Source organism: Harpia harpyja, chromosome 14 (assembly GCF_026419915.1).
Source record: "Harpia harpyja isolate bHarHar1 chromosome 14, bHarHar1 primary haplotype, whole genome shotgun sequence".
NCBI lineage: Eukaryota > Metazoa > Chordata > Aves > Accipitriformes > Accipitridae > Harpia > Harpia harpyja.
In genome coordinates, this window is record NC_068953.1 from 19,861,284 (window position 1) to 19,886,409 (window position 25,126).

Here is a 25,126-nt window from a genome sequence, read left to right on the forward strand (position 1 = left end):
TTGATTTTGATTGTTTAATACTCAAGAGTGAAAAAGTGTAAAATCACAAAGCTTATACCACCACAAAAATGCAGTTTCATTACAAATGACCAAAACACAAGCTGCCTGCAAAGTTTCACACAGCTGACATCAATAAACCCAGTTTCAACATTCTTACTGTCTTTTTAAACACCTGCTATGCACAAACATCAGTCATTACAGAGTTCTAGGTCTCTCACACATCTTTCTTTATATTCTATGCTATATTTGCTTTCTAGACCTGTGGTTTACACATTTGGAAAACAGTGCCCCACTTCTGATCTATATCAGCATATAAATACATAGGTTTTTACCTGCCAAATTACTGAATCTATTTTAAAAGCATTTTGTTTAATCCAAACTCAGCAGTAAAGTTCTCATTTGTATTTAATGAAAAGCACAACTTATATGAGTAAGCTTCAGAAGTGCATGCTGACTGAGGTTGTATCACCAATCCTTTCAGCCATAGGTTATAATACTTACGCAGAAAGTGATCACATAGGGTGAGTTTATACATCAGACAGGAGGTTGTATTTGCTCTTAGTAATGCATGGACCTACAGCCCTGATTCTGCAAATGCAACCATTAGGCCTGCAGGATGTGATTGTCCACCTAACTACATTTTGTTGCCTGAAGGTAGTATTACCCAAAAGCTAGCATTATGTCAAAATGTCTCAGGTTAAGAAGAACTAAATGGAAAATGGGCTGCTTACACAAACATTTTTAAAACTTAAACCCTTGTTACATGAGATATCTTTGTTTTTACAGCCCGAAAGTATTTATGCAAAGGAACTGTGCATACATTTAAATGTTATGCTAATGCACATTTCCAGTTCTCTACAATAAACTAACTTTCCAACAGTTGATTAAAATCCTGATCTTAAATAGAACTAAAGAAACTACACAGAACAAATTTTTCCCTCCAGACAATCAAAACGGAAATATATCTTGGTATAACCTACTACCTCAAAAAGTGATGCATAAAGGAGCTGTTGTTGCCTCAGTGGAAACAATACTGATTTATTTTTTTTTCTCCTTCAGTGCTAAGGCCATCTACATTTTGAGATTCACTTGCTTCTTACTGGTTTATTCCTTCATCTGATATTATAATCCTCTGAGCAGGTGAAGATAAACGTAACAGTGTTGGTATAGTTATTCTTAAGGAGCATGTCTGTCTACAAGATTCCACAAGGTATCAATACATGGATTTGACCTTGTAAGTAGCTTTTTTGTTGGTTACAAAATACATTTTCTGCAGATATTCTTATATCTGTTTTACAGAGAAAGTTTAAGTTTCAGCTTAGAATAAAACTTCAAGAAAACTGTTTTTTTTTAACTCTGCTGCTTATTACAGACCTGACTTCTTCTTTTATGCAGTTGTTTAATACTTGAAGTACAGAATCTGATTGCTTGCAGTTAGGCGTCTAGCTGGAAAACTTTGGCTTATACACAATTATTAAAATAAACACAGACATGTTACCATCTTTAAAATCATAGGGCCAGCTAAGGAAACAAAAGCATAGGATGATACTAGAAGTGTTACAATTAATAACACCCTATTTATAAATGGAAGCACAGGATCTTTTGGGGGCACATATGAATAATTTTGAAAAAATATTATTATCCATTACACAGTGAACAGTATAAATAACCTTAGCATACATGCCTTTAGTGCTTCTACACACCTCAGTTCCCTATTCCTTTTCCAGCTGTTGGTTACACTTCCAATTTCAACAAATGATTTCATAGTACACAACTGAAAAACATCCAATCCCAAGTACCCTGGTACTCACACTTATACAAAATGAGGAGAACATACAGAAAAGTTTGCAGTGCTGACAAACCTCATGAGTTAATCTTTGGAACATTAATAGCTTTGTACAATTTCAAACTTAGTAACTAAGGCACACAACGATTAAACTGTCCCATATCTGAAACAGCACGGTATGTCAGTCAGCATGGAGCTTCTCTTTAGCTTTGCATTTACATTCATATTATAAAGTAGCAGTCAGTTTTGAAAAAAATCTAGCTTCTGTTAATATTAAGCAATCTGAAAAGTGACCAGCCATGCCAGACTAAGATAGTTTAACTGGATTCTGATATGGATTAGCACACACAAAACTATGCTTACATAACCACAGGAAAAAAAAAAAATTCTGAGTCAGCAACCACCGGACTGGCACAACATAGCCATCCAGATACAGGTGTGTTTCTACTCTGCAGCCATGTGAAAGAGTGAGTGGTTGAGTGAGTGTGCGTGCGTGTGTGTGCATGTAAAAACAGCAGCTTCTCATTTGTGTATCTTATTTCTCATATGTGTCCAGTATGGTATCTTCTTACCCCAGTGACAAAAATATTTTGGCTGCTATTTTTGCTTCTGCTAGCACTGCACAGTTTAGTACAGTTAGTGGTACTGTCTTCTGATCTGGACTTTGAAGTCACTGAATTATACTTGTAAAGTTAAATTATGTCCTTCATTTAACCAATGTGCAATCCAAGTGAAATTAGTTTATTTCAAATGATTTAAGTAGAAACCAACTTTGGCCTAAGGCAAATATTACAACCAGTAAAAAAGGAAAAAAAAAAAAAGGAAAATTCAAATCTCAGGTTAGGTTTACAGGGCTAGTAATTGAAAAGGGCATCTTCTCATTTGTAAACAAAGAAAGGATTATCTGGAAATTACTCGACACACAATGATCGTAAGTGTCATCAATGCCATTTTTACAAGTTTTGTTCAGAACAAAACACGTATTAGCTAATTTCACTGCATTAAGAAATCGGGCATTATGTAATAATGTTTGACACTTCACACTTACCTTTAGCAATACCTAGTATCAAGGTTACCCATATACTGCAAAATAAGTTTATGTTATTAATGTACATAGCCACTGAAGCTGTAAAGAGTTCTCCTTACATCAGTGGAAATACTATCCAGCCTATTTTTTAAATTTATTTTATTTTTAAAGGTATTAAATGTACTACTGCCTAACCATAAAAATCACTGTTTCTCATTAGGAATACTGTGAGAAATTCTTGCTTCAGTGTTACCTTTTTCTTTTTTGCACTGCATTTTAGCTATACAAGTAATACCATTTTTGTCAATTCTTGCTATGCTTAGTTTGATCCTACAGAAATGTATTTATTTTTTATAGCTGTAATAACTGTATCTTAAAACGTTTTAATTAGGTGTTGCATCTAAGTACTCAGAAATGGAATTGAAAATCAGCTACCTACCATCCTCATTAGTCTTATAGTCTGTTATATTTGTGGTCAGTAGCTTGAGATTTAAATAGAATTGCTGAATATTTTAGTAACCAAGTACAATACAGTATTTAAAAAAAAAAAAAAATGGAAAAGTCCTATTCAAGCACACACTTATTAATTGACCTGCTATAAAACAAACAAAAAAATAGAATCCTTTGAATTCCCCAGTAGCAAATTCCTGCCTCTATGGGTGGAAAAATCTGAAATTATTGGACGCAGGTCTCTGAGGAAAACATACTAATAGCATGATTTCTCCCAAAAATAAAATTTCCAATAAAGCAAAAAGTGTGCTGATTAGGTAGAGGCTTAGATTCAATACCTCTCAGTCCACTATTAATAATCTAAATAGTTTGAGTGTTTCCCCATCCCTTTTTTTATCTTTTTAAAAAAGAAAGATAACCAAAAATATGTATAAACAAATTGCTAAGTAGACTTCATTAAAGAGTCCTTTCAGAACCACTGTCCATCATTATCATCATCATCTTCCTCCTCATGGTCCAGATAAAGAAGAGCGACTTTCTTTTCATCAGAAATAACTGACCTTTGGTCTACCATTCTTTGCAACTGTACAGTTTTATCAAAAAAGGACCTTTCCACTACCTTTTCACCATGATCTTGAGAAAAACTGGAGAGAACATAGCCTCTTCTTTGATTTTCGTCTTCTACAATCTGGTCACTTTCAACTACAATCTGTGACTGACCAACAGAAGGGTCTTGCTTATTGGATATGGGCATTGTTGCTTGCTGTTCTCCACTTTTTACTGTAGATATTCCACCCGTATTGGAAACATCCATTTGAAAAGTAAAAGATGTTTCCTTGGGTCCTACTTTAAAATGCTTTACAGACCTACTGCTCTCAGTTGACTCTTCTGTTTGTGAAAGATCTTCCAGTGTTTCAGAAATAGGTCTTGTAAAGATTATTTGCTCAGCATGAGTTTCTACAGGACTTATTTTAATATGCCTGAAAGATCTATTGATATCTGAGCTTCCTTCATTCTCTGAAAGATGTCCTTCTTTGTTAATGAGCTCAGGAGTTTCAGAGAGGGAGCCCTGATATCTGATTTGTTCAGTGGTTTTAACTCCCACTTGACCTAGTCTAACACGCTTTATTGAGCCTTCTGAAAGAGTCTGGTCTTCCAGTTCACTGATTTCTGTGTGCTCAGAGATGGGCCCCTGGTAGATGATTTCTTCAGCTGTCATAAACTCTTGGGGACCCAACTGAATGTGTCTGACTGAACTTTCTGTCTCTGAGAAGTCTCCAGTGTCACTGACCTCCACTTTACCGGAGATTGGTCCTTCAAAGATAACTTGCTCAGTATGAATCTCTTCTGGACCTAATCTAAATTGCCTTACTGATCTGCTGACATCCTCAGACCTTTCTGTCTGAGAAAGGTTACCTGAGCTATTGAGCTCCAGAGAGTCTGACGCAGGCCCTTCAATAGAGACTTCTTCAGTTACTTGCCTTGATCCTACTGTGACATGTCTGGTGGACCTGTTGAAGTCTGTTGAAAACTTATGGGAAAGATTTCCAGAATCAATCTCTTCTACAGTTGTAGTAATAGGGCCTGTATAAATTACTTCTTCTGTTGTTTGGATTTCTTTAGGACCCAGTTTAAAATGCTTCACAGATCGGCTAAACTCTGACGATCCTTCTGTCTGAACAATATCTTCTGTAGCACTGAGCTCCAGCATTTCAGAACCAGGCCCTTCATATACTATCTGCTCAAATCTCTGAACTTCTGCTGGACCAACCTTAATATGCCTTATGGATTTGGTCTCATCAGTTGATTGTGGTGAGTGAGAGACTTCTCCAAAATCTGCAGTTTCCAAAACCGAACTGCGATAAATAACTTTTTCAGTGGTATGATACCCTGTGCCACCACTCCTCCTCACTGTGGATGAGTTATAGATTTCTTGATCAGCCAGAGGAGTGTATTTATCACTGTGGGAAGAAACATCTACTTCTATATTGCTTCTACCATCAACAACTCTCTCCGAGCTCCCTTTTTTCAGGGAGTGCAATGTTGCCTTCTCCTTCTCACTTGCAATTACTTCACCAAGCTGAGCTACATCAAATTCATCAGTATTAAGTGTCTGTGACAGATTGACTTCAGCAACAATTGTTACCAAGCCACCCTCCTCCGTTTGATCAACTTTTTTGATATCAAATTCTAAGCTACTAGAGTCAGCTTGATTTTCTTTTGTTAATGCAGACAGCTCCTCTTTCACACTTTCTGGGAGACTGCCCTCCAACTGCTCCAAAGCTTCCTTCAATTGATGTTTAGGGTCCTTTGTTTCCTTTGATAAAAGCCCTTTTATTGAAGTCTGAAATTCATGGGGAATTTTAATTTCCTTTTCAATAACAATGGATTCAACATGGGATGTTTCAGCTTCAGGATACTCTTTTAAAATATGGGCACTTGCTTCCTCCCCTACCACTTGATATGTTTCCTCTGGAGAGCTTACACCTTCATGTCTCTTACTTTGTGTGCCTTGCAAAAATTCATCTTGCCAAGAGTATTTAATAGTCGATTCTTCTTCTATATGAATTTGCCCATATACTGAGTCCTTGTCTTTTTCATTAATAATAGGATGATCATCAGGAACAGATACAAAATATTTTTGTTCAGTAGGTGAGTCATCTTCCTCAGTTACTTCTTCCACGTGAGTGAAACTCTCATGGCGTTGTTTCTTCTTTTTAACATCTTCATATGTGAACGTTACGTTTTGTTCCTCCTCATCACCGTAACGCCTCTCTCTCTCTGGGAACGTATCTTCCACTTCCTCTACTTCAAAAGGTGTTGAAAAATCAGTCCTTTCATCAGTGGCATAATCCAGTGGCTCCTCTACAATCTCAACATTAACAGACATGTTCTTTCTGCCTTCATTTCCTTTCAGGCCATGATGTACTATTTCTTCTATCTCCTCTTTGGAAGGAGTTCCCTCAAGACCCTCTCGAACCACTTTTCTAACATCCTGAGTTGATAGACCTCCTTCGTCAGCTTCATCAGAAATATCTATGTTTTCTTGAACTTGAGATTGCACTGTGATCTCAGTCTTTATTTTCCCATCATCTGGTTGTTCTTTCTTATTAAAATAGGTCACTTTCATGTCTGTTGATATCTGTGAACTAGGAGACTGCGTAAAACTTTTAAGAATGTCAGCAACAATATTCTCTGCTATATTTTCAGTTGACAGAGCTCCCATTTTATGACTTCTGTCACTAATTTGCTTTTCATCTTTCAAACTGGATTCTGCTTCCAAAATACTCACTTTGTGAATTTCAGCAGGCTTAGTTACATGGTCATCTGTTTCTCTTCCTATGGAAGTTTTAAAACCTTCTAACCTTATTTCTTTATTACTCTGAGATTCTTTGTCAGGAGCAGGCATTTCAAGACTGATAGGTATCTCAATGACTTCTTTGCTTCTTGATTCCAAGGTCACATTTGTATCCTTTTTGGTTGATTCACTTTTCAAAGTTCTTGCATTAGAAATATCAGTCCCTGTTAACGTCTGGTTAATGATTTCCTCGTGGATATATTTTTTCTGCTCAGTTTTCCCTCCAAAATCAACACTTCTTTCTTCTAGAAAAGGTTTCTCATCTGTTTTCTTTTTCTCGTCCTTTGTTTGTTTCTCTAGCTTATCTTTTTCTTTCAGCAGAGATTTTTTTTCTTCAGTTGGTTTGCTGCCTCCTCTTTTTTCTTTTAGCGTTGTCCAAGTTTCAGTTATGGTTTCTTCATATTTAGATGGTTTAAAATTGGTATTCAGCTCATAAGTCGGAAATTTAGTGAAGCTTGGTTTTGTTCTTATATTTTCAGAAATCCCTGGCTTTGTGTCAGGCTTGTGGTCCTTGCCTGATCTTTCAGCATGTGCTGATTCTTCTGAAAAAGATACTGTGGATGAAGTTGTAACTTCTGTTTTCTTTCTTTCTGGAATTATCTTTTGCTGCATTTCAGTGTTTTTCCAGCTACTGTAGGCTGGAGTAAATGTTCTTAAATCTTTGTGGTCTGTTACAATCCTTTCATCCTTTGTAACAGTTGTTGAAGGGCGATATATTGAACCAAGTACCTCTCTTCCAAAAGCCCTTCCACTGGCTGTTGTCTGTGATCCAGCCTGTGTTGACTGAGCTGAATAACGTGCAGAACTGCTAGTATTCATCACTGGCATTCTATGTCTTGTGTCAGTGATCCTGATAGCTGGTGAAGCTTTATTTCTATTTCTTTCTCGATAAGTAGAATAAGTATCAGTGTAGTTATATGACGTGTTTATAATACCTGTAAAAAGAGCATAGGTAACCAAATATTAAAATAATGGCTTGTGTCTAAAATAATATAAAAGAGGCATGAGCTAAGAAATTTTATACTAAATTTTTTAAAGAAATAATGGCTTCATTTTCAGTGGAGCTTTGTTAAGACATTCCTGTAGGTTTTGCATGATAATTAAATCTATGCATAAATTATATTAAAACTGAAAGCAAAGTTTTTTACTAAGTTGCAAGTTCTTGCTGATTTTACCTGTTGTGAGCTACTGGGTGTTATGGCATATACTTAAGAGTTACACCTTTCGTATGTATATTAATGCTCATTTACATTTACAACTTCTTATTAAATAATGTATGTTAATATCCTAGGCTTGGGGTTTTGCTTCAAAAAACTTTCAGTCAAAGTGGCCTGAAGTTTCGCAGTTCCTATTGAGAATTAAAGGCATACCTGCCACCACAAACTGGAAATTGAAAACATAAACACAACTCTTCATAGCCGCAAGGTACAACAAGGGAGAGAAATAAAGAACCTTTTAGGCTATATCTATACAATTTAATAAAATGTACCAGGAATCATTGTCTGGCTCTAAAACCAACCAGCACTGCACAACTCAAATCTCCTACTCCTAAAAAGCTAGCCACATCTCCTCTGACTTTGGTAGTGTTTCCTGGTCTGTGGTAACCACTAAATATGCCTGAGCATTGTCTGCAAAAGTACTGGCTAGTCCAGATCAAAACTGTGCCACAGACATTGCTAACAATTTAACAGCATAGGCAATTCTATGTCAGCGTTTCAGCCTAGGCCCTAGTCTGTTTAATTTACTACTACAGATGCCACCTTCAAATCTCTTCTGGGACTACTGTCTATGATAGTCTGATGATTTTAAGAACATATATTGTTAAACTCAGGAGTATTATCAAGACTAATTCTGTTATTAATAACAGTGGCCATAGCAGTCAGATCGAAGGTCCATCTTGTCTAGTATCCTGTTTACAGTGACCAACAGTAGATACATAGGGAAGAGTATAAGAACAGGGCAAGTAAATAGTGATACTTCCCTGGTATACTCTCACAGCCTCCAGAGATTTGCAGCTCCTAAGATAGAAACGGTATCTTTATGTTTAGTAAGTCTTTGATTTTTCTTTCATTACTCGCTAAAACTTCTCTTTAAACCCACATAAACTTTTTAACACTCACAATGCCTCATGATGGTGAATTCCACAATTTTAACTACATGTTTAGTTAAATACCTCTTGCTTTATACTTCAAAACTCTCTTAAGACCTATGGGCATTCAAAAGTTCTTGCACCATTAGAGCTATGAAACATCACTCCCTATTTACCTTCTCCACTTAAGTCGTGATTTTATAAATTATCTCATATAGAATAGCTGTATGTTGATTTAAAATATTAACAGTCAAAGCCAATTCAATATTCATTTTGCAATATACTCGCAAAAAGTATTCTTCAGGAATACAACTAAACCATAGTTTCCAGTCATATTTAATTTCATTCAACATTCATTTTTTAATATTCATTTTTTACCTTGAGGCAATTTCCCTGTATGCTGATCTCTCCATGTAATAATCCACTGGTTGCTCTCCCCTTCTAACAAAGCTCTGCAAAACACATAAAAAGGCATTCCAATAAAATATTCGGAAAATAATCGTAATATTTAAAATTTATAAGTCTTAGAAACAATTACCCTGCAGTTGGGTCAGATTCTGAGTGTTTTTCACACACATATTTTTATTACTGGGAATGAGAAATCCTTAGCATCTTCCAGACTCTTTGTCTGCAGAGTCCAGTTCATGAGAACAATGCAGTAATCTTACAGTAGGTGACAGTAGCAGACATAATACAGTTTTAGATCAAGTCTTCCACATGAGCCAACATACTGCTTCCTGACATAGACAAGATCCACTGATTTCCACTATGGAATCATACAAGCTAGCAAATTTTTCCAGAATGATGATCTTATAACAGAGTTAGGAGAAAACAAAGCCACGCAAAACTTACCAGATATTCAGTAAAGCTTTCTCAGAGAAACACATGGAGATGTTTTATAAAGAAAAGGCAAAAAAGAAAAAAATATTTGCAAGCAAATAGTCAGCAGCTTTCCTGCTGGTAATACAGTACTAAAGGTGTTGTTGCAGTGTGATATATGAGGGAACTGTTACAGCCAGGATTTGTAAGTTCTATCCTTTTCAAATGAAAATTGAAGGAAAGTATTACTTCTCCTGTCAAACACTGGCTAGTGCTAGAGGAAACAACTTACAGTATTAAAGTAACTGTTCTTATTTCCTATTCAATTGGAAATCAACACAACATATTTTACAAGAAAGGACTAGGAAAATGCTTTGTGACAGAAACTGCTTGGTTTCTTTTAATGACATCTCTGTTTGTCCCCTCTGTTCCTCAGCCTTCCATTCATTATTTTTTGCAGTGACTCTCTAATAGCTTCCATAGTTCCACGAAGCTAGCAATTCCACAGGACTATTGTGGTCAAGGCTTCCTCTTGTTGACCAACCAAGACATCATGTTAGCTCAGCAGCAATTGATCAGAAATGGACAGTACACCAATTTGCTTACCTTTACATTATGGAACTTAGATCACTACAAGCAAATAGCAGAAGCAGGCAAACTGTTGATAATCTGCTTCATAATTTTGTTTACTACCTATTCTTGGTGTGCTGACGCACAGAATGGAAACTCTGTGAATTGCCTCTTCTATGCTGGTGACACACATTACTTGTTCTTGGAGACATTATACCCAGCTGATTGCTTGAGAACACTGGCTATCCTTCCTTTATGCCAAACTTTGTTCCCTATACAGCATGCACGTACAAGGACCGCACTCCCTCAAGACCCATCTGACAGCAGCCACAGGCTTGTTCTATTCCTGCATAAGGTCACTACCCTACATTTTCTCCTTTCTACAGTGGTGGAAAATACTCCAGAGGTACATTTCCCACGGAGATTAGCACAACTGAGGGGCAAAACATTTTCAGGAGTAATTGCTTTGCATTAAGAATATTCAAGTAGGCACACAGAATACTTTTGTCCTGGGGGGGGGGGGGAGGCGGGGGGCGGGGGGAAGGCGTGCAGTGCGGCAGGTGGGGCAACTAAGTGCATTCTCTAGAATTACTCAGCTGCTCTAAAAAAATAAAATTGTTGGCTTCTTCCATATACCAAATACAAAAAGTAGATATTAGGGTGATCTTATTCAGTTCTAGAAGTTTTAGAGATGGTTATCCAGTAAGACTGAGTCTCAGAATTCCTGATAAATTCTCTGGAAATCTTTGTGTGCTTTCCTTCCCTCCTGCTGTCCACATGCTTGTACTGTCTGACTTAAAATATGTCCAGCCATTTTTCAAAAAAAGAAAAAAAAAAATGGCAGTCTGTCCCTTTTCTACTTTTGCAGGGCAACAAGCTATGTTATCCCCCAAAAAAGTGCTCAACTGCAGCATTCTGGTGCAACAGCCTAGAAATTCTATGGCAGGTTCTTTCAATATGCAACAGAATGCTATCATCAGTACAGTAACTCTGGTGTTTTTATATTCACTTCTACTAGTGAGATACCTGTTTCATCATTTCCAGTTTTGGAAATGCCAGATGTTTTGCACTGATAACATACAGCTGCAACATGAAAGTTGTCAAGAGTAAGGCTGGAGGATTATGATAGCCAAGGCTTCTGACTTCCGGGGGCGGGAGTTGAAAGCAATTTAGGGTTGTGGTATAAATACATTTGCTGGGCATTTCTGTGAAAACTAACAAAGCAGACATTTTATATGTCACCTGTAGATTTCACACTTCACATGACTGATCACGGTGGACATTTTATGCTTCTTTTGGTTTCTGACTGCCTCTAGATTCAGTAGGACAATGCTACATCAGCAAAATACCATTAGTAAGGTTTTCTTTGCAATCATGGATTTGCCTAGATTCAGAAGAAAAGCCAGGCTAGTATTACCTAACATATTTACAGGTCATTTTCCCCCTTAAAACAGGCTCAGATGGATACCTTTACTTCTTTGTTAGTCAAAAAACCAAAGTAAAAGCAATTTATCCTCCTCCATGTTAAGAGAGGCTTTATAGGAATTAGATGACTTCAACACATACAGAGAATGTTCCCAAGACCAAACATCTGAGCTGACAAAGCTAGTGAGTGCCAAACAAATTGCTCAGATATACATGCACTAGAGAAGCTGGCGGTGACGTTGCAGAGATATATCAAGGAGCTGGCAATGAAAGTGTTAACCATGACGAAGGAAACTAGGAATGCGGGTAGTTTGACTTAAGGATTTCTGGCTGCTGTTAAAACAACAGTTGTTCAGTTGCTGCAGCAACGTATGAAGTCACTAAAAATAAGTTCCAAGAGGTAACTGTATATGGCAAAGGGCAACAGCACACAGAAAACTGGATCTGAAATATTACTACTGAAAATACGTTGTATTCAAAAATGAAAAGGTAAAGCTTCATGAAACCTCTATAAAACGGGACAGTGAATCAGTGTTTTACTGTACACAGTTCATAGTATGTAGGTCCTCAAGCTTATCAGATAAACAAGAAAATGTTAAACTGACTTCGGCTTAATAAACTAGCATGAGAAACTGTAGTGTAATGTCCTGAGCACTGGCTTGGAAGTCAGCAAACTCAGGTTATGTTCCTCAGCTCCACCATAGCTTCAGTTTATGCACGTCATTTTGCTTCTCTGTTCCTTTACATGCTTTTGTAATACTAATAATTTAAACTATAACCTCTTCATGGTGAGGACTGCTTTTAAACTTAAACTGCCTGAAGAACAGGGTGTTAATCTCAACTATGTGAACTCTTAAGTATTCACAGTAATAACAAAAAACATTCCTCCAAGCAGCACTTCTAAAAAATAACCATGTCAGCTACTTCCTGGAAATCAGATCCCAAATGACATATACACGTTGTGTTAATACTTAGTTTAAGTGTTGCCAGAAAATATTCCAACTGCACCTTTAACTCATTTCATTATTAATGTCATTTATCTAAAGTTAGCAGCGACATGCTAGTCAGCCTGAAGACCTGCGGTGTGCTGGATAATGACAGAAATAACTAGTCCATGAAAGTAGGTGGATGAGATAAACTGGTTGGGGTCGGGAGAGAAAAGTTACCAAAAACAAAAGGATGCACTGCAAATGTTATCATGGTCATTCACAACAGCAATGACTTTGTTTCAACTACAGAAACCCAAAATCTCAGATGGGGCAGTTAGCCAGCAGGCCGTAAAAATTCATCCTCTCTATTCATGGTATTTGGCAAGAAGTTACAAAAAAACAAAACCTCTCCAGGAAGTGGAATGGAAGAAGAATTTTTAGGGGTAAAGGCCACTCCACATCTTTTTTCCATCACGGGATGGGAGGACAAGCACTGTGTGAAGAACAGCAGGTAACTGACTGCATGTTAAATTCCCTGGGTGTAGAAAACTCAGAATGTTCTCAAAATAAAACAAATACAGGAATAGGACATATTGGATGGTACAAGTTGTGAACAGGAAATAATGAAACTGACTGAAAAAGCTGTCGTGAGCAGCTGAGGAGGCCTTAATGCTGCTGATGATTTCTTGAGAGGCAGACATGGAAAGTGTCAGAAGTATTGATGTAGGAAACCAACCGAAGGAGGATTGGAAAGTATGCCTGGCAAGTGTATTAACAGATCCTGACAATGACCATGACAAAAAAAGAAAGGGAGAGGGGGAAGCTTTGTAGCCTCCACTGCTTAAAGATGCAGGGTGGTAACTTAGAAGAGAACATTTCCATGAACTAGGATTTCAAAGGAAAATGTTTTACCCTTCGGCAACAACTTATTTTAGAGAGGACAGAAAAACTACTTAACCTATGGTGGAGGCTCTGGGCAGCCTCTGCTATTTGAAGAGAAGCAGCTTCTGATAGCTGAAGAGAAAGGCTTGATAGTGAATCTGATCCTAGGCAGACTTCCTGTCTCCTTTTAAAATTAAGAGTCTTACACAGTGAATAATTCACCACTTCTCTCTGGAAATAAAACTTAAGCATAGTCTAAGTAGTTGCAATTTTGCAGGATTCCAAGAACACACAACAAAACTGCAAGACACGTGCTAAGTATTTACTTCACTGGTGAAAAAGGATTGCGAATGAAGATTCCCATGAGTGTAACTTCATAAAGCCACATAAGACATATATTTCACTTCCTGAGTGAGCCTCAGCTCCCAGCGCAGGAAGGGTGAGCAGAATCGGAGAGGAAGTACCCTTGGTCCTTCGGGAAGGGTGTTCCTTGCAACAATGATCCTTCTTGCCAGTCCAGGAGCAGTGTTGAATAACGGAAAGAACTGGCTTTAAAACAGGACCTGTAGGAGTTGTAAAACAAAGAGAAAATACAGGGTGGGAGGTACAAAGAAAGCTAGAAGAAGTAGACTAGATACCACACCCTTAACCTATAATGCCAGGGGGAAAGGACGTGCCAAGGCCCTCAAGAAAGTTCAGGATGTTGAATTAAGTATTTAGGTGCCTTTTGTTTCCAATACGCATAAGCAAGGGTATGTGCCAACATCCTTCATGAAAACAAACAAGCTGGCTTCACATGCCCTGGTTGTCACAGATAAAAAGACCTGGGCGATGAACGGGATTTGAAAAAGTACATAGATGAGCAGTCCCGAATTCTTTTACTAGACAGCTTACTAACTGGATCCATACTGATTCCCTCCCACAGCAGTGTTGATAAAGGCATACAGTAGGAAAGGCATTATTTTCTTAAGTGAAGGGTGAATAATAAGAGGAATAAGTAAAAACGTATAAATGTAAAAAAAAAAAAAAAATGAAAACAATCACTTTTCAGCTTCTGATATTTTAGAAGAATTTTGTTTGCAGGCATTAGATAGCATGTTTTCTGATCTGTAGCAAGGCCCATTTCTCCGCTTTCATCTGTAGATCTTTTTCAGTAGGTAGATGCTCATTTGTCCGCTGAAGTCTGCCTTGCCAACGCAATCAGTGATACAAGTTGCATTCACTACAATCAGATGAAGAAACCCTACAGGTTAAGGAGCTTCTTAACTGGGCAGCAGACACATGCTGCAGGCGATGCTGAATTGGCCTCCTTTCATTAATGAGGGCAAGGAATCCTTAGGCAAACCAATAATGCTCAGATAATCAGTGATATGACCTCTGGAGAAGTTCCAGAATTTAATGGGCTTTACAAGGTTTCACAGAGCAGAAGCACTGATGGTTCACTTATCAACTAAGAGCATGTCCACTGGGCATTGTCATTCCTACTTCTGGATGAAAACAATTCTGATAATTCTATTATTGTGAAAGTGCTAATCCCATTTTGCAGATGAATAAACCGAGGGAGAAAGTTTAAGTGACAACAGTAAAAGTCAACATCAGAGCTAGGATTAAATTTAGAAGAATCATATGTTTTAGCAAAGTTAACAGAATTAACATACACAGATAAGGATCACAACTGGCTACCATTTCCACAGTTTCTCTGCTACTAGTAATGCTCCAGACACTACTGGCTTTTCAAGGATCACAGAGATCCCACTCCACCAACAAACATCCAGGTACTGTTGCTAACCAGTTGACTGCAAAGTACTTGTCCCACATACTGCTTGTGATTTCATCTTGTCTAGAAGCCAGCCTTGGTCTGTACCTCATAGCATACAATACTCGAGGCATCTTGAACAGGCCATTTTTGCTCTTCGATGGACTACTGTTCTTGCTCTTTGATGGACTACAGACATCCTTTGCTCACTAGGCTGTAATCAAGCTACTCAGTAGTTACTCTTTCAAGCTCCTCATATTTTCAGTTATGCAACTGCAATTAAATTTCATTTTTATCAGTGAATTGCTTTAGTCTACACATTTCACCCATAATTCAGCTGGTACCATCTTTATCCAGACTTAGATGCTTATTGGTTCATAGCAATGTTACACACTTAGAACGTAGTGTTAACACTTTAGGACACAGAAGCATATATCATATATAACTGGTAATACCACTGTCTGTTTACGCAGGTTGAATATGAATAATGCACACAATATAGACAAACTAATGACTGAGGCATACTCCTTAAAAAGAATACAAAAGTAGGCTGACATTAAATTTCTGCAAATTATTACCTTGCTCAATAAGATGGCACTTCTCTTAAGATCAGTATCTCAATTAAATTTATTGAAAATATTGTGCTAGTTGTAGAAAAAAACATTACCTTTAAAATAAGGTAGTATCTTCCTCCAGTTCATAGCTTTTGGTTGGTTTGGGTTTTTTTCCCTTCTGAATAGCTTTTATGCCATGTGCCAACTGACACATCATGATTCTCCAGACAGGAGAATTACTCTGGCTTTTCAACCCCACAGCTACTAAGTGGCTAGAGAGATATACAGTACTGAAGATTCACTAGCAGAGATGTTTGCTGATATGTCACACCTGATGCAAACATGTTTCCATAACAAATCAAGGATGGAGAAAGCCAGGATTTAATCAAACAGACTTTTCTGTTATCTTCCCACTATCCTACAACTGAAACAGGAATGGGAAACTTGCTACGTATATCGATGCTGCAGGTGGACACATATTTAAACAATGAAACATGCCATATAAGTTGACAGATGGCAACTACACTACCTCATGTTTTATTGATTGCAATTTAGGGATACTGGCTTTTCACCTTGCAATCAAATATTGCGTTAACAATTCACATCAATTTGATACCAACTTGGCCAGGACTAAGAAGGTTTCTTACATATCACTGTATTTGTACAAAGTTAATAGGATTCCTATGGATTATATTGGCTTCTCTAATGTGTTGTTCTGGGGACAGAGGAACAGAATGAATTACTACCAGAGATAGTTTTGCTCGAGTGATCAAATTCCAGTCATCTTTGCCCACTAGTAATTCTTATCAGTATTACTAATGAATAGCAGTATCTTAATATTCTTAGAGTTTTCCCAGAGATCTCAGACAACTCCACATGTATTAGCAGCCTTCTGAAGGAGTGTTATCTTCCTTTCACAGACAGCACAGTCAAGCACAGAATGGCATGGTGACCCATGTCACAGAACAAGCCAACAGTGAGCTAAAAACTGGCATGAGGGGTCCATTCACACTATTTAACAAACCGCAATACATACAAGGAGTCTTGATCTGAGACTCTAAAAGTAGCTGTCTGTATTTTAAATGCTGGAAAGACGATGTATGGGGCTCCCATATCTACAAAAAGGGATTAAAATTATCCTCTGATTAGACAATTGAGTGTGACTGCAATTCTTACCTGTAAGTTTCAATTTCAAGGATAAGGCCTGCTTTCACCTGCAGTAGTTCTTGGTAGTCCTTCAGGTAATCTGTGATTGACATGGTCAGGAACTGCTTTTCTTCTTCTAAGGCTTCAATTATCCTCTAAACAGAAATGTTGATTTTTAGTTTTGAACCAACATAAAAATCTGTACACTTGAATGCCTAATAACTTAAAATTCTTAATTAAAAAAATAAGCTGAGAGAACAATAAATCAGTATGTTCCATTGCTTCAAAAACCAGAAGAAATCAGCTCTACGACCTTCCCATATACAATCTGAAATACATTGTTACTGAAGCAGAGTTTTATGCTAAGATTTCATTTTATGCCTTACTAAGCTAGTTAAATATTTCAGTAAAACCCATTCAGATGCCCTGTACAAAAGTTATCAAGTATACATAACAAGGAATATACACTCCTTTATAAATGTGACTTAAATGTGACTCCTTTTGTCATTTTAAGAGCATAGACATACATGCCTAAATCATACTTGAGATGAGGAATTTGGGCAATTTGCTTTGCCATGAGAACCTGGCCTGTTTCTCTTTATCAGTATTTTCAGTTCCATAGACATGTGGGTCCAAATCAGTTTTTGGATTCTAGCATCAGGAGATGTTCATAGTGCCTAGAGGGTGAAGGATGAACCTCCAGCGGTTCCTTCTAGCCAGGTTTTCTACAGTATTTGGACACTTGCTTCATAGTCCACCCAGCTTTGTCCTAACTGCTTCTCAAGATATACAAGGGATTGCTCATTTTCATCTTGATAACTAAATATAACTTTTTACCTTCATAGGTGTGTGCATGTATGGGAGGAGTGTAGTTATAGGACACCCACAATTGACTTGAGAGCAGCAGCACTGATGAGATAGTAGGTAAGGCCTGTCCACCTTTCTTTAACAAGTTTTGGAAATGGAGAAAGGGACTGATGAGCAGAAAAATACCAAAGTCCAAAATTATCTAAATTTGAACATACTCTGAAATACTAAATGGAAGATTAAATACTGAAAACTGTACACAACAGAAAAAGCAACGAAGACTTATGCAAAGGAACATTAAGACTTGATTTAGACCAAGACAACCGACTCTCATGCTCTTGAAAAGAACATTGCAGAAATAAGTGCTTTAATCGCTGGTGTTACCTCTCACATGAAGGGCAAATTGCCATCTTCCAGAAAATAAGCCCTCCCCTGATAACTGAGAGGAGCTTGTTCAGTACAGACTCAGAACTAAAAGTATCAGTATTAGCTGTTCAGTACGGTTCTTAATGGTTTCCTCACTGTGGACAGAATCTACTAACCCAGATCAATCCTCAGCCAGCAGATTGATGCTAACCAAAATACTATAGATTACACTTTGTTCTGGGGGCTGGGAAGACAGAAATTAAATCTCAGCAAAGGCCTGATTCTATTTTGTTCACATCACTCTGCACTATGCAAGGACACTGAACTGTCATTTACAGAGCAAAATCTCATACACATGTACAGCACTGAACAGGAATTCATGACAGCGTATTTTAGATTGCATCCTAACAAATGCTTTGCAATACACACTGGAAAGTCAAGACACTGATAGTCTAGTTTTAAAAAATTCAAATTACATCATTTACACGCAGCAAGTGTTCAAGTATCACAGTATGAGGAATAGCATAAAAATGAAGATACAGCAGGGGACTCCCCATGTTGGTTAATGCCATTATAATATCCTAGGCAGAAGTAAGGTTTAAGAACTAAGAATATGAAGTGCTGGCATTTTAAACATTAATAGTCTTTTTTTCTTGGGTTTTTTTTTTTTTTTGAGTAAAAGTAAAAAGAAAGCTTTATGAAGGAAGCTGCCTGTATCCTCATATACATGTGGGTATATCTCTCTATATAACACGTTAATCTATTTCTTCATTTGCACTTGCAGCTCTTGTTAAATGATTACACTGATGTTTTCTTTGACATAACAAACCTTGCCTACAGTCTTCAGTGTACCTAAAACTTCCTTTTTATGGCAGAAGACAAATCATATCTGTATATCTGAAAAAAGTACTATCAGCCATCCAACAGCCTCATCCAGACTGCAGTGGAGGTAACATCCTGTATGATCATGCACAGCAGCAAGCAGAACCGCTGACCTTTAGCAGCTCTGAGGCAGCAATCCTGTTCAAGAACTGACATAATGGAAAATCCCAAAATGAGAAGGGAAGAAAAGTGCCAGGCCCTGCTTTTAAAAGCAACAGGCTATCAACCAAGAATGGACAGGGTATTGACAGAACCAGAGGAGTCAGCAAAAGGAGCAAAAGACAAGACTGGATCTCTATGGGACCAACCCCTAAAGGTGGTAAGAGCTCTGATACAAAACATTAAGTGACTCAGGCATTTGTGGCCTCCTCATACACGTACATGCATCTATTAAAAAGAGCTTCACAATGCACAGGTCTTGCTGCAGTCCCAGATGAATCTATACAGGGAATCTGTACACCGGACTACAGGGTCTGTGGAGCTCTGAAAGACTGGGGATATTCACACCCATCTAAAACATAGGAACTTCAGTTCGTCACCACCAAGTTCTATAGCCTGGGTTTGAAAAGCCACCTAGATTCTACCTGATGGACTGGGAAAGCACTTGGGATCCAGAAGTCTGAGTTAATGATTACCATATGGGGCTACATAACTCAGCCAGCTGTGTAATAGTTCCAAAGGAATTCATTCCAACGGGAGCAGACATTGTATAGACTGGACGGCAGACAGCCGGTCATCTAGCCCTCCAGTCACTGATGCTTGAACATAATGCAAAGGACAATTGGTCTTAAGTCCCATTTCCAAGTATGCCAAAAAGTACAGAAACCACTTTGGCCAAGTTCAGGAGATTGCAAGACGGCAAACTTCCATTTTGCAAAAGGTAACCTGTATTGTTGCAGCTGTGTTTGCATCACACAGGACTTTCTTGGAAAGATTTCTTTCTTGACCACATCAATCTCATGCCCCCCCCCAAATCCAGTTGATGTCCTGCTAGAACTCAGTAACTCAATAGAAGTGATTTTCTTTCTCACCCTTCAGATGTTCCTTTCCAGGCAGCAGTGGGAAATTTTAGCAGGGCAGTAGAGGGAGAAGAATTTACTTGGGTTGTCCAAGCTATACCTACTCAGGGAATAAAGAGAAGATCCCAGGCTCCAGCCCTGTCCAGTAAATCTGGTACTATCTACCAATCCCACAGCTCATTCAGTGGCTTGGCAAGGGAAGAACTGACACTCTGCACTTAGCTGGCTAGAAACTGGTACACAAGAAAATGCATATGACGTTGATAGTTTCATTTGACAAGATGTTTTCTTCTTTTCTGGAGCTCACAACACTGACGCAGGAACTGATCCTAAACCCACGGTATTAGTGAAAAATATCTGCCTCATTTCAAAGCAGCAGGATGAGCCATGGCCATTTTTACATCCAAAAAACACAGGGCTTTCTCAAATCACGTAAGTATTGTCACAGCACACAGCTAAAATTATGGAAGTAAGAGATGTACTGAGTTCATCCCTTTAGCATCCAGGATCAGTGAAAATTTTCCAAACAATGTATGACTTACAGCTTGCCTGGTTCAGCTAAATTATAACTCCAAATACATATTTCTGTTTAACACTGGTGAAAGCTTTTGTGAGGATAAGGACGGTGCAGGAGGCATGGATGGACATATAAGGCAACTGGATGATATATGGAAAATATGAATAAATCCAATTGTCATTGCAGCTGCAATGAACAATAATCACTTGACTTAAATCTGTACAGACATATCATTTCTATGTGACACTTTACAATAAATAAGCATGGAATGGGTGGTCTTTAAAGACTAGTTTAAAATCCATGCTGAACATACTTTCACCAATAACAGAAATAATGAGGGAGGGAAAAAAGCTTTGATCACAAGAACAAAACCCGAAACAGCTGCTTCTATGCATTCTATAATTTTTATTCCTGGATGCGAGCAAATGATATTTTATTTCTCATGTACAGTAGACTGGCCACTGGAAAAGGCCTTTCTCATTAGAAACCAAACATTTTAAATATGAAACCATTCAGAAGTTATAAACCTTGTGATATAATTTTCACCAGAATTTAAATATTATCTAGATATATATTCAAACATAACACAGCTCACGTGTTTTCAAGTTGGCTATCAAAGCACTTTTTTCTTCTTGTATTACTAAGATTTGAAGCTATTGTTCCTGTAAAATCCAAAGCACACCACATGCTTGTGAAAGTAAACCAGAAGTTTGTTATGTTGGTATCAAAATAACAATCCATTTTTTAGTATTGAATCAGGACAATTCAGGGGCATGCATTGATTTCGATTATCTGACTTCTACAACGGGTTGGTCTGTCTCCACTTGCTCTTCTGAATAAAATTCTTTAAAAATACAACCAGATACAGAGACAACACACCAGTATAAAAACACCTTGCTGAGTTGAAAGAAAGAGTTAGGTATCTGAACACACCCATTCTAACTGGCTTTAGAAGAAAAACTTGTAGCATGGATAGGGAGCTATACAAAATGCTCTTATTAAAATAACACCATATTTAAAGGTTTTAAATTTGAGCAATGATGATGGAAGATCAATGAAATTTTCATTATAAATCCCTAATAACAAATATAGATAGCAAGGAGGACATATTTTAGAAATTGAAATAACTTTAAATATTAGTAGGCTTATGTACATTTATATAAACTTACATACCTTAAAAACGGGAAAAAAAGAGGGGGTTTTTTTCCTTACATTTTCACCTGGCTTTGACTGATAGATAGATTTAATTAATGAGGATTTACATATAACATCTTCTTCTAAAGCTTTGGAAATGTTTACATACATGATTGGAAGAATGAATTGTCCTGTCAAAAATGAAAAAAATAATATTTAAAAGTTAAAAGCCTTTCTGATTACTTCTTACATACCTCATCTGCCTCAGTTCACAGCATCTGCAAACTATGCAACTTGCAAACAATCTAGCAATGTACAAAAACCAGACACATACAGAGCAACAGGTCCCAGTCCTTTCCCAATTGCCAGCATCTCCGTAATCTACCACGGCTGTTGGACACAATGCGATTCAGACAAACACTGAGCTCCAGCAGAGTGTTAATAAAAGGCCCAGCAATGAACAAAAGAAATGTTGCCCTCAGGAAATTGATCGATGGTCTGGATGATCTAATATGTGCTCTCCACTCTAAATTTGATGAACTGATATTTTGCTGTTCCGGCAGTTACAGATCTGTTCACAAGCACAGGGTCATTATACATCGTTATGCCAAACGTTACTCTGACAGCAAGCAAATTCTCAGCTACAGATGCTATAACCCTCTCTTTAACACCAAACATCCACCTCAAACAGATACCAGTCACCTACATCATTGAAGTTTTATTTTAAAAAAAAATCTGTTCTGCTCACTGCCTGTAGCACAGTAACGAGTCTTTCTGCCCTTAAACAACTAAAAGTTCTCTTAACTACGCTGGGGCCCTGGAGCTTTTCTCTAGGCTCGGGGCCCGCAGGGGCGTGTGTAAGGCAGGAAGAAAATTCAGATCATTTCTCTGATCACGACAGGTCAACCTCAAGTCTCAGGCTAGAAGGGGAGCTTCGTGTCCCACCGCACGGGGACTCGGTGCATCTGCTCCTAGGGACCGCTCCATGTCCCATCTGCTTATGCCAACCCGAGCCGGAGCCCTGGCAAGCCTCCGCGCCAGCTCCATGCTCTTGGGTACTTGCCAAGGGCAGGTTGGGAAGGGAGCACCTGTCACCAGGAAGATGTCCTCGGGGTCACCGTCTCCCTTTGGATCCCCACCAAAGGATCCACCCAGCTCCTCCCAAACGGAGCAGGGGGTCTCAGAGGGACTCCCTGCTCCACCCAGAGAAGGGCTCTGCAGCAACAAGCTCTTGCTGGGCCACCTCCTCTTCCAGCCTGGGGAAATCCTACTGCAGGGAGGCAAAGCGGGGCGAGGAAGCCCTGGCCCACGCAGACTCGGAGGGGTTTAGGCACTTCGCGCCGCAGAGGGAGCGGGAGGGATGGGAATTAGCCTACGGGAGCGGAGTGCAGGGTCGTGGGAAATGACAACTCGCGGAGGGCCAGAACTGAAGGGAAAACGCGAGCGGGAGGGCCAGGACTGAAGGAAAAACGCGAGCAGGAGGGCGGAAGGAGACCCGGAGGAGCACCAACACAAGCACCGCGGGGCGGGAAGGAAGCGGCACGGCTAGAGTGTCCCGGCGAGGAGGGCTGGGAGAGGCCCGGGACCGGGGGGGGCGACAGCGGCCGGGGGCCCGCCCGACGCGGCGGCGGGGCACTGCCACGCACCTGGTACTCCTCCACCTCGGCGCCGTGGCGGTCCTGCATGGCGAGCAGCTCCCGCTCCAGCCGCTCCCGGAGCCCGCACAGCTCCTGGCCCTGGCGGTGGAGGTCCTCCAGGTGCTGGCGGCACTGCCGGCTCTCCTCCCGCAGGAGCTCCAGGCTCTCCCGGCCCCGCCGCGCCTCCTGCTCCTGCAGCACCTGGATCTGCTCCTGGTAGCGCAGCAGGGTCTCCCGGCAGCTCTGGCCGAGCAGCATCTCGTAGGTCTCCTCCAGCTCCTCCAGGCTCAGCCCGGCCAAGGGGGGCGGCAAGGCGGCCAGGTCCATCCGCAGCTCCCGCATCTCCACCGCCTCCCGCCGCTGCCGCTCCGCCAGGTGCCCGTGCTCGGCCCGCAGCCGCAGCAGCAGCTCCTCCAGGGCGACGCACTCGCTCCGCAGCCGCTCCAGCAGCTCCCGCTGCCCGGCCAGCTCGGGCTCCAGGCGGCGCCGCATAGCCAGCACCTCGGCGCCCAGCAGCTGCAGCTGCTCCAGCTCCCGCCGCAGCCCGTCCCGCTCCCGCTCCGCCTCCAGCTTCGCCCGACTCAGCTCCTCCAGCTGCATGCGCAGCCAGGCCAGCTCCTGCTCGGGCACCCGGAGCCCGATCAGCTCCTGCTCCCGCAGCTCCGCCAGCTCCCGCGCCAGAAAGCGGTTCTCCTCCTCCAGGTCCCGCACGCGGGACACGAAGACCCGCAGTCGGGAGTTGAGCTCCTGCAGCTCCCTCTTCTCGTCCCATCCCGCTTCCCAGCGCCGCCACATATTGCCCGGGACGCGGGGTCGGGGCCGGGGTGGTCGACGAGCACTGCGCAGCTGCCGCCTCGTCGCGGGGCTCTGAGCGCCGCGACGGCCGCCGGCCCGGCCCGGCCCCGCCAGGCCCCGCCCCACGGGGCGCCCTGCCCCGCCCCCGCGCCCGCGCCGCAGCCCTGCGGCGCCCCCTGCCGGGCTCGTGGCGCCTCCCGCCAAGTTGCTCCGAGGGGGAAGCCAAAGTCGCGCCTAGGGAACAGACCCCGCTTTTAGGGAACAGACCCCGCCTAGGGAGCGAACCCCGCTTAGAGAACAGACTCCGCTTAGCGAGTGAACCCCGCCTAGGGAGCGAACCCCGCTTTGGGAACAGACCCCGCTCTAGGGAACAGACCCTGCTCCGGGAGCGCCCAGCACCGCTCTCACGAAGCCCCTTCGCGACATCCTTGTTCCCCGTCCCCCGGTGTGGGCCGTACTGGCTGACACTGAGCCCGCTTTTCCAGCACACCGCCGTAGGAGCTCTGTTCCCCAGGAGGTATTTGTTGCGTTTGTGATCCACCGGCTGCTATTACTGTACAGTCGCTGGGCTTAAGTTAATATAAACTGTCCAATGCCTTTTTAGAACACCACTTTTACGTTGAAATGCCGAAATGCCTCCAGTTTTGAGCTTGCGTCACAACTCATAAAATCTTTGCACAACAGAAAAGCATCCCACCTCCCGGGCTCACCACCCGGCAGAAGCGCCTGCAGCCAGTGCATCCCTGTGCCCCATTCTCCTCTGCCTTGTTTTGCTCCATATATGGGCTAAATCCAGAAAAGTCCTTTCATTGACTGCACTGAAACTGGCGATGTACGAGCTGCTCAGCAAGGAGAGTGGAGCATCCCACCCCGTACTATCTACCAAATTAGACAAAAAGACGAGGAGTGACTCATTTCAAACTTTTTCATCTCCCCGGGCATTCTTTCTCTCCCTCTCTCTGACACACACAGAGACTTCTAAATTTCCCCCAGTGCCACAGCACTGGGAGTTTTGCAGACATTTGCTGCGTCACGTAAGGCAGCACAGCTCCCACCTCTGCATTTATTTCTCAGGACCGCTCCCAACCAAAGCTCACACAGGGAAAGGACTGGAATTTGGCACAAGCCCTGCAAAGCTGGGATCAGGGCACAGATCTGCTCTGGGCACTGCACCCCCT

The 25,126-nt window shown here is 40.7% G+C and overlaps 1 protein-coding gene and 1 long non-coding RNA gene across 5 annotated transcripts; one reads left to right on the forward strand and one right to left on the reverse strand.

Moving 5' to 3' along the window:
* Positions 1-23,984, reverse strand: SYNM (synemin). Of its 3 annotated transcripts, none has more exons than XM_052806963.1 (4): positions 23,163-23,984; positions 16,822-16,946; positions 9,089-9,162; positions 1-7,556 (listed from the first exon to the last, which is right to left on the reverse strand). In XM_052806963.1, exons 1-4 carry the CDS (start codon positions 23,946-23,948, stop codon positions 3,733-3,735), a joined length of 4,809 nt encoding a protein of 1,602 aa, XP_052662923.1. In that variant the 5' UTR covers positions 23,949-23,984; the 3' UTR covers positions 1-3,732. The 3 variants fall into 3 exon arrangements, with proteins under 3 accessions (XP_052662923.1, XP_052662925.1, XP_052662924.1); XM_052806965.1 differs by lacking the exon at positions 23,163-23,984 and adding an exon at positions 21,771-22,661; XM_052806964.1 differs by lacking the exons at positions 16,822-16,946; positions 23,163-23,984 and adding an exon at positions 13,412-13,708.
* Positions 11,018-19,133, forward strand: LOC128150619 (uncharacterized). Of its 2 annotated transcripts, none has more exons than XR_008238122.1 (3): positions 11,018-12,964; positions 17,637-17,715; positions 18,749-19,133. It is a non-coding gene; the product is annotated as an uncharacterized LOC128150619 (long non-coding RNA). The 2 variants fall into 2 exon arrangements; XR_008238123.1 differs by lacking the exon at positions 11,018-12,964 and adding an exon at positions 14,366-15,110.
* Positions 23,985-25,126: the final 1,142 nt, after the last annotated feature.

Bases quoted from the DNA above. Each gene is read 5' to 3' on its own strand.
- SYNM (XM_052806963.1), bottom strand. From the start codon at position 23,948: ATGTGGCGGCGCTGGGAAGCGGGATGGGACGAGAAGAGGGAGCTGCAG. The intron at 16,947-23,162 runs GTGCGTGGCAGT...ATTTCTGTTTAG, and splicing joins CCGAGGTGGAGGAGTACCAG to AGGATAATTGAAGCCTTAGA. The intron at 9,163-16,821 runs GTAAGAATTGCA...TGTGTTTTGCAG, and splicing joins CTTGAAATTGAAACTTACAG to AGCTTTGTTAGAAGGGGAGA.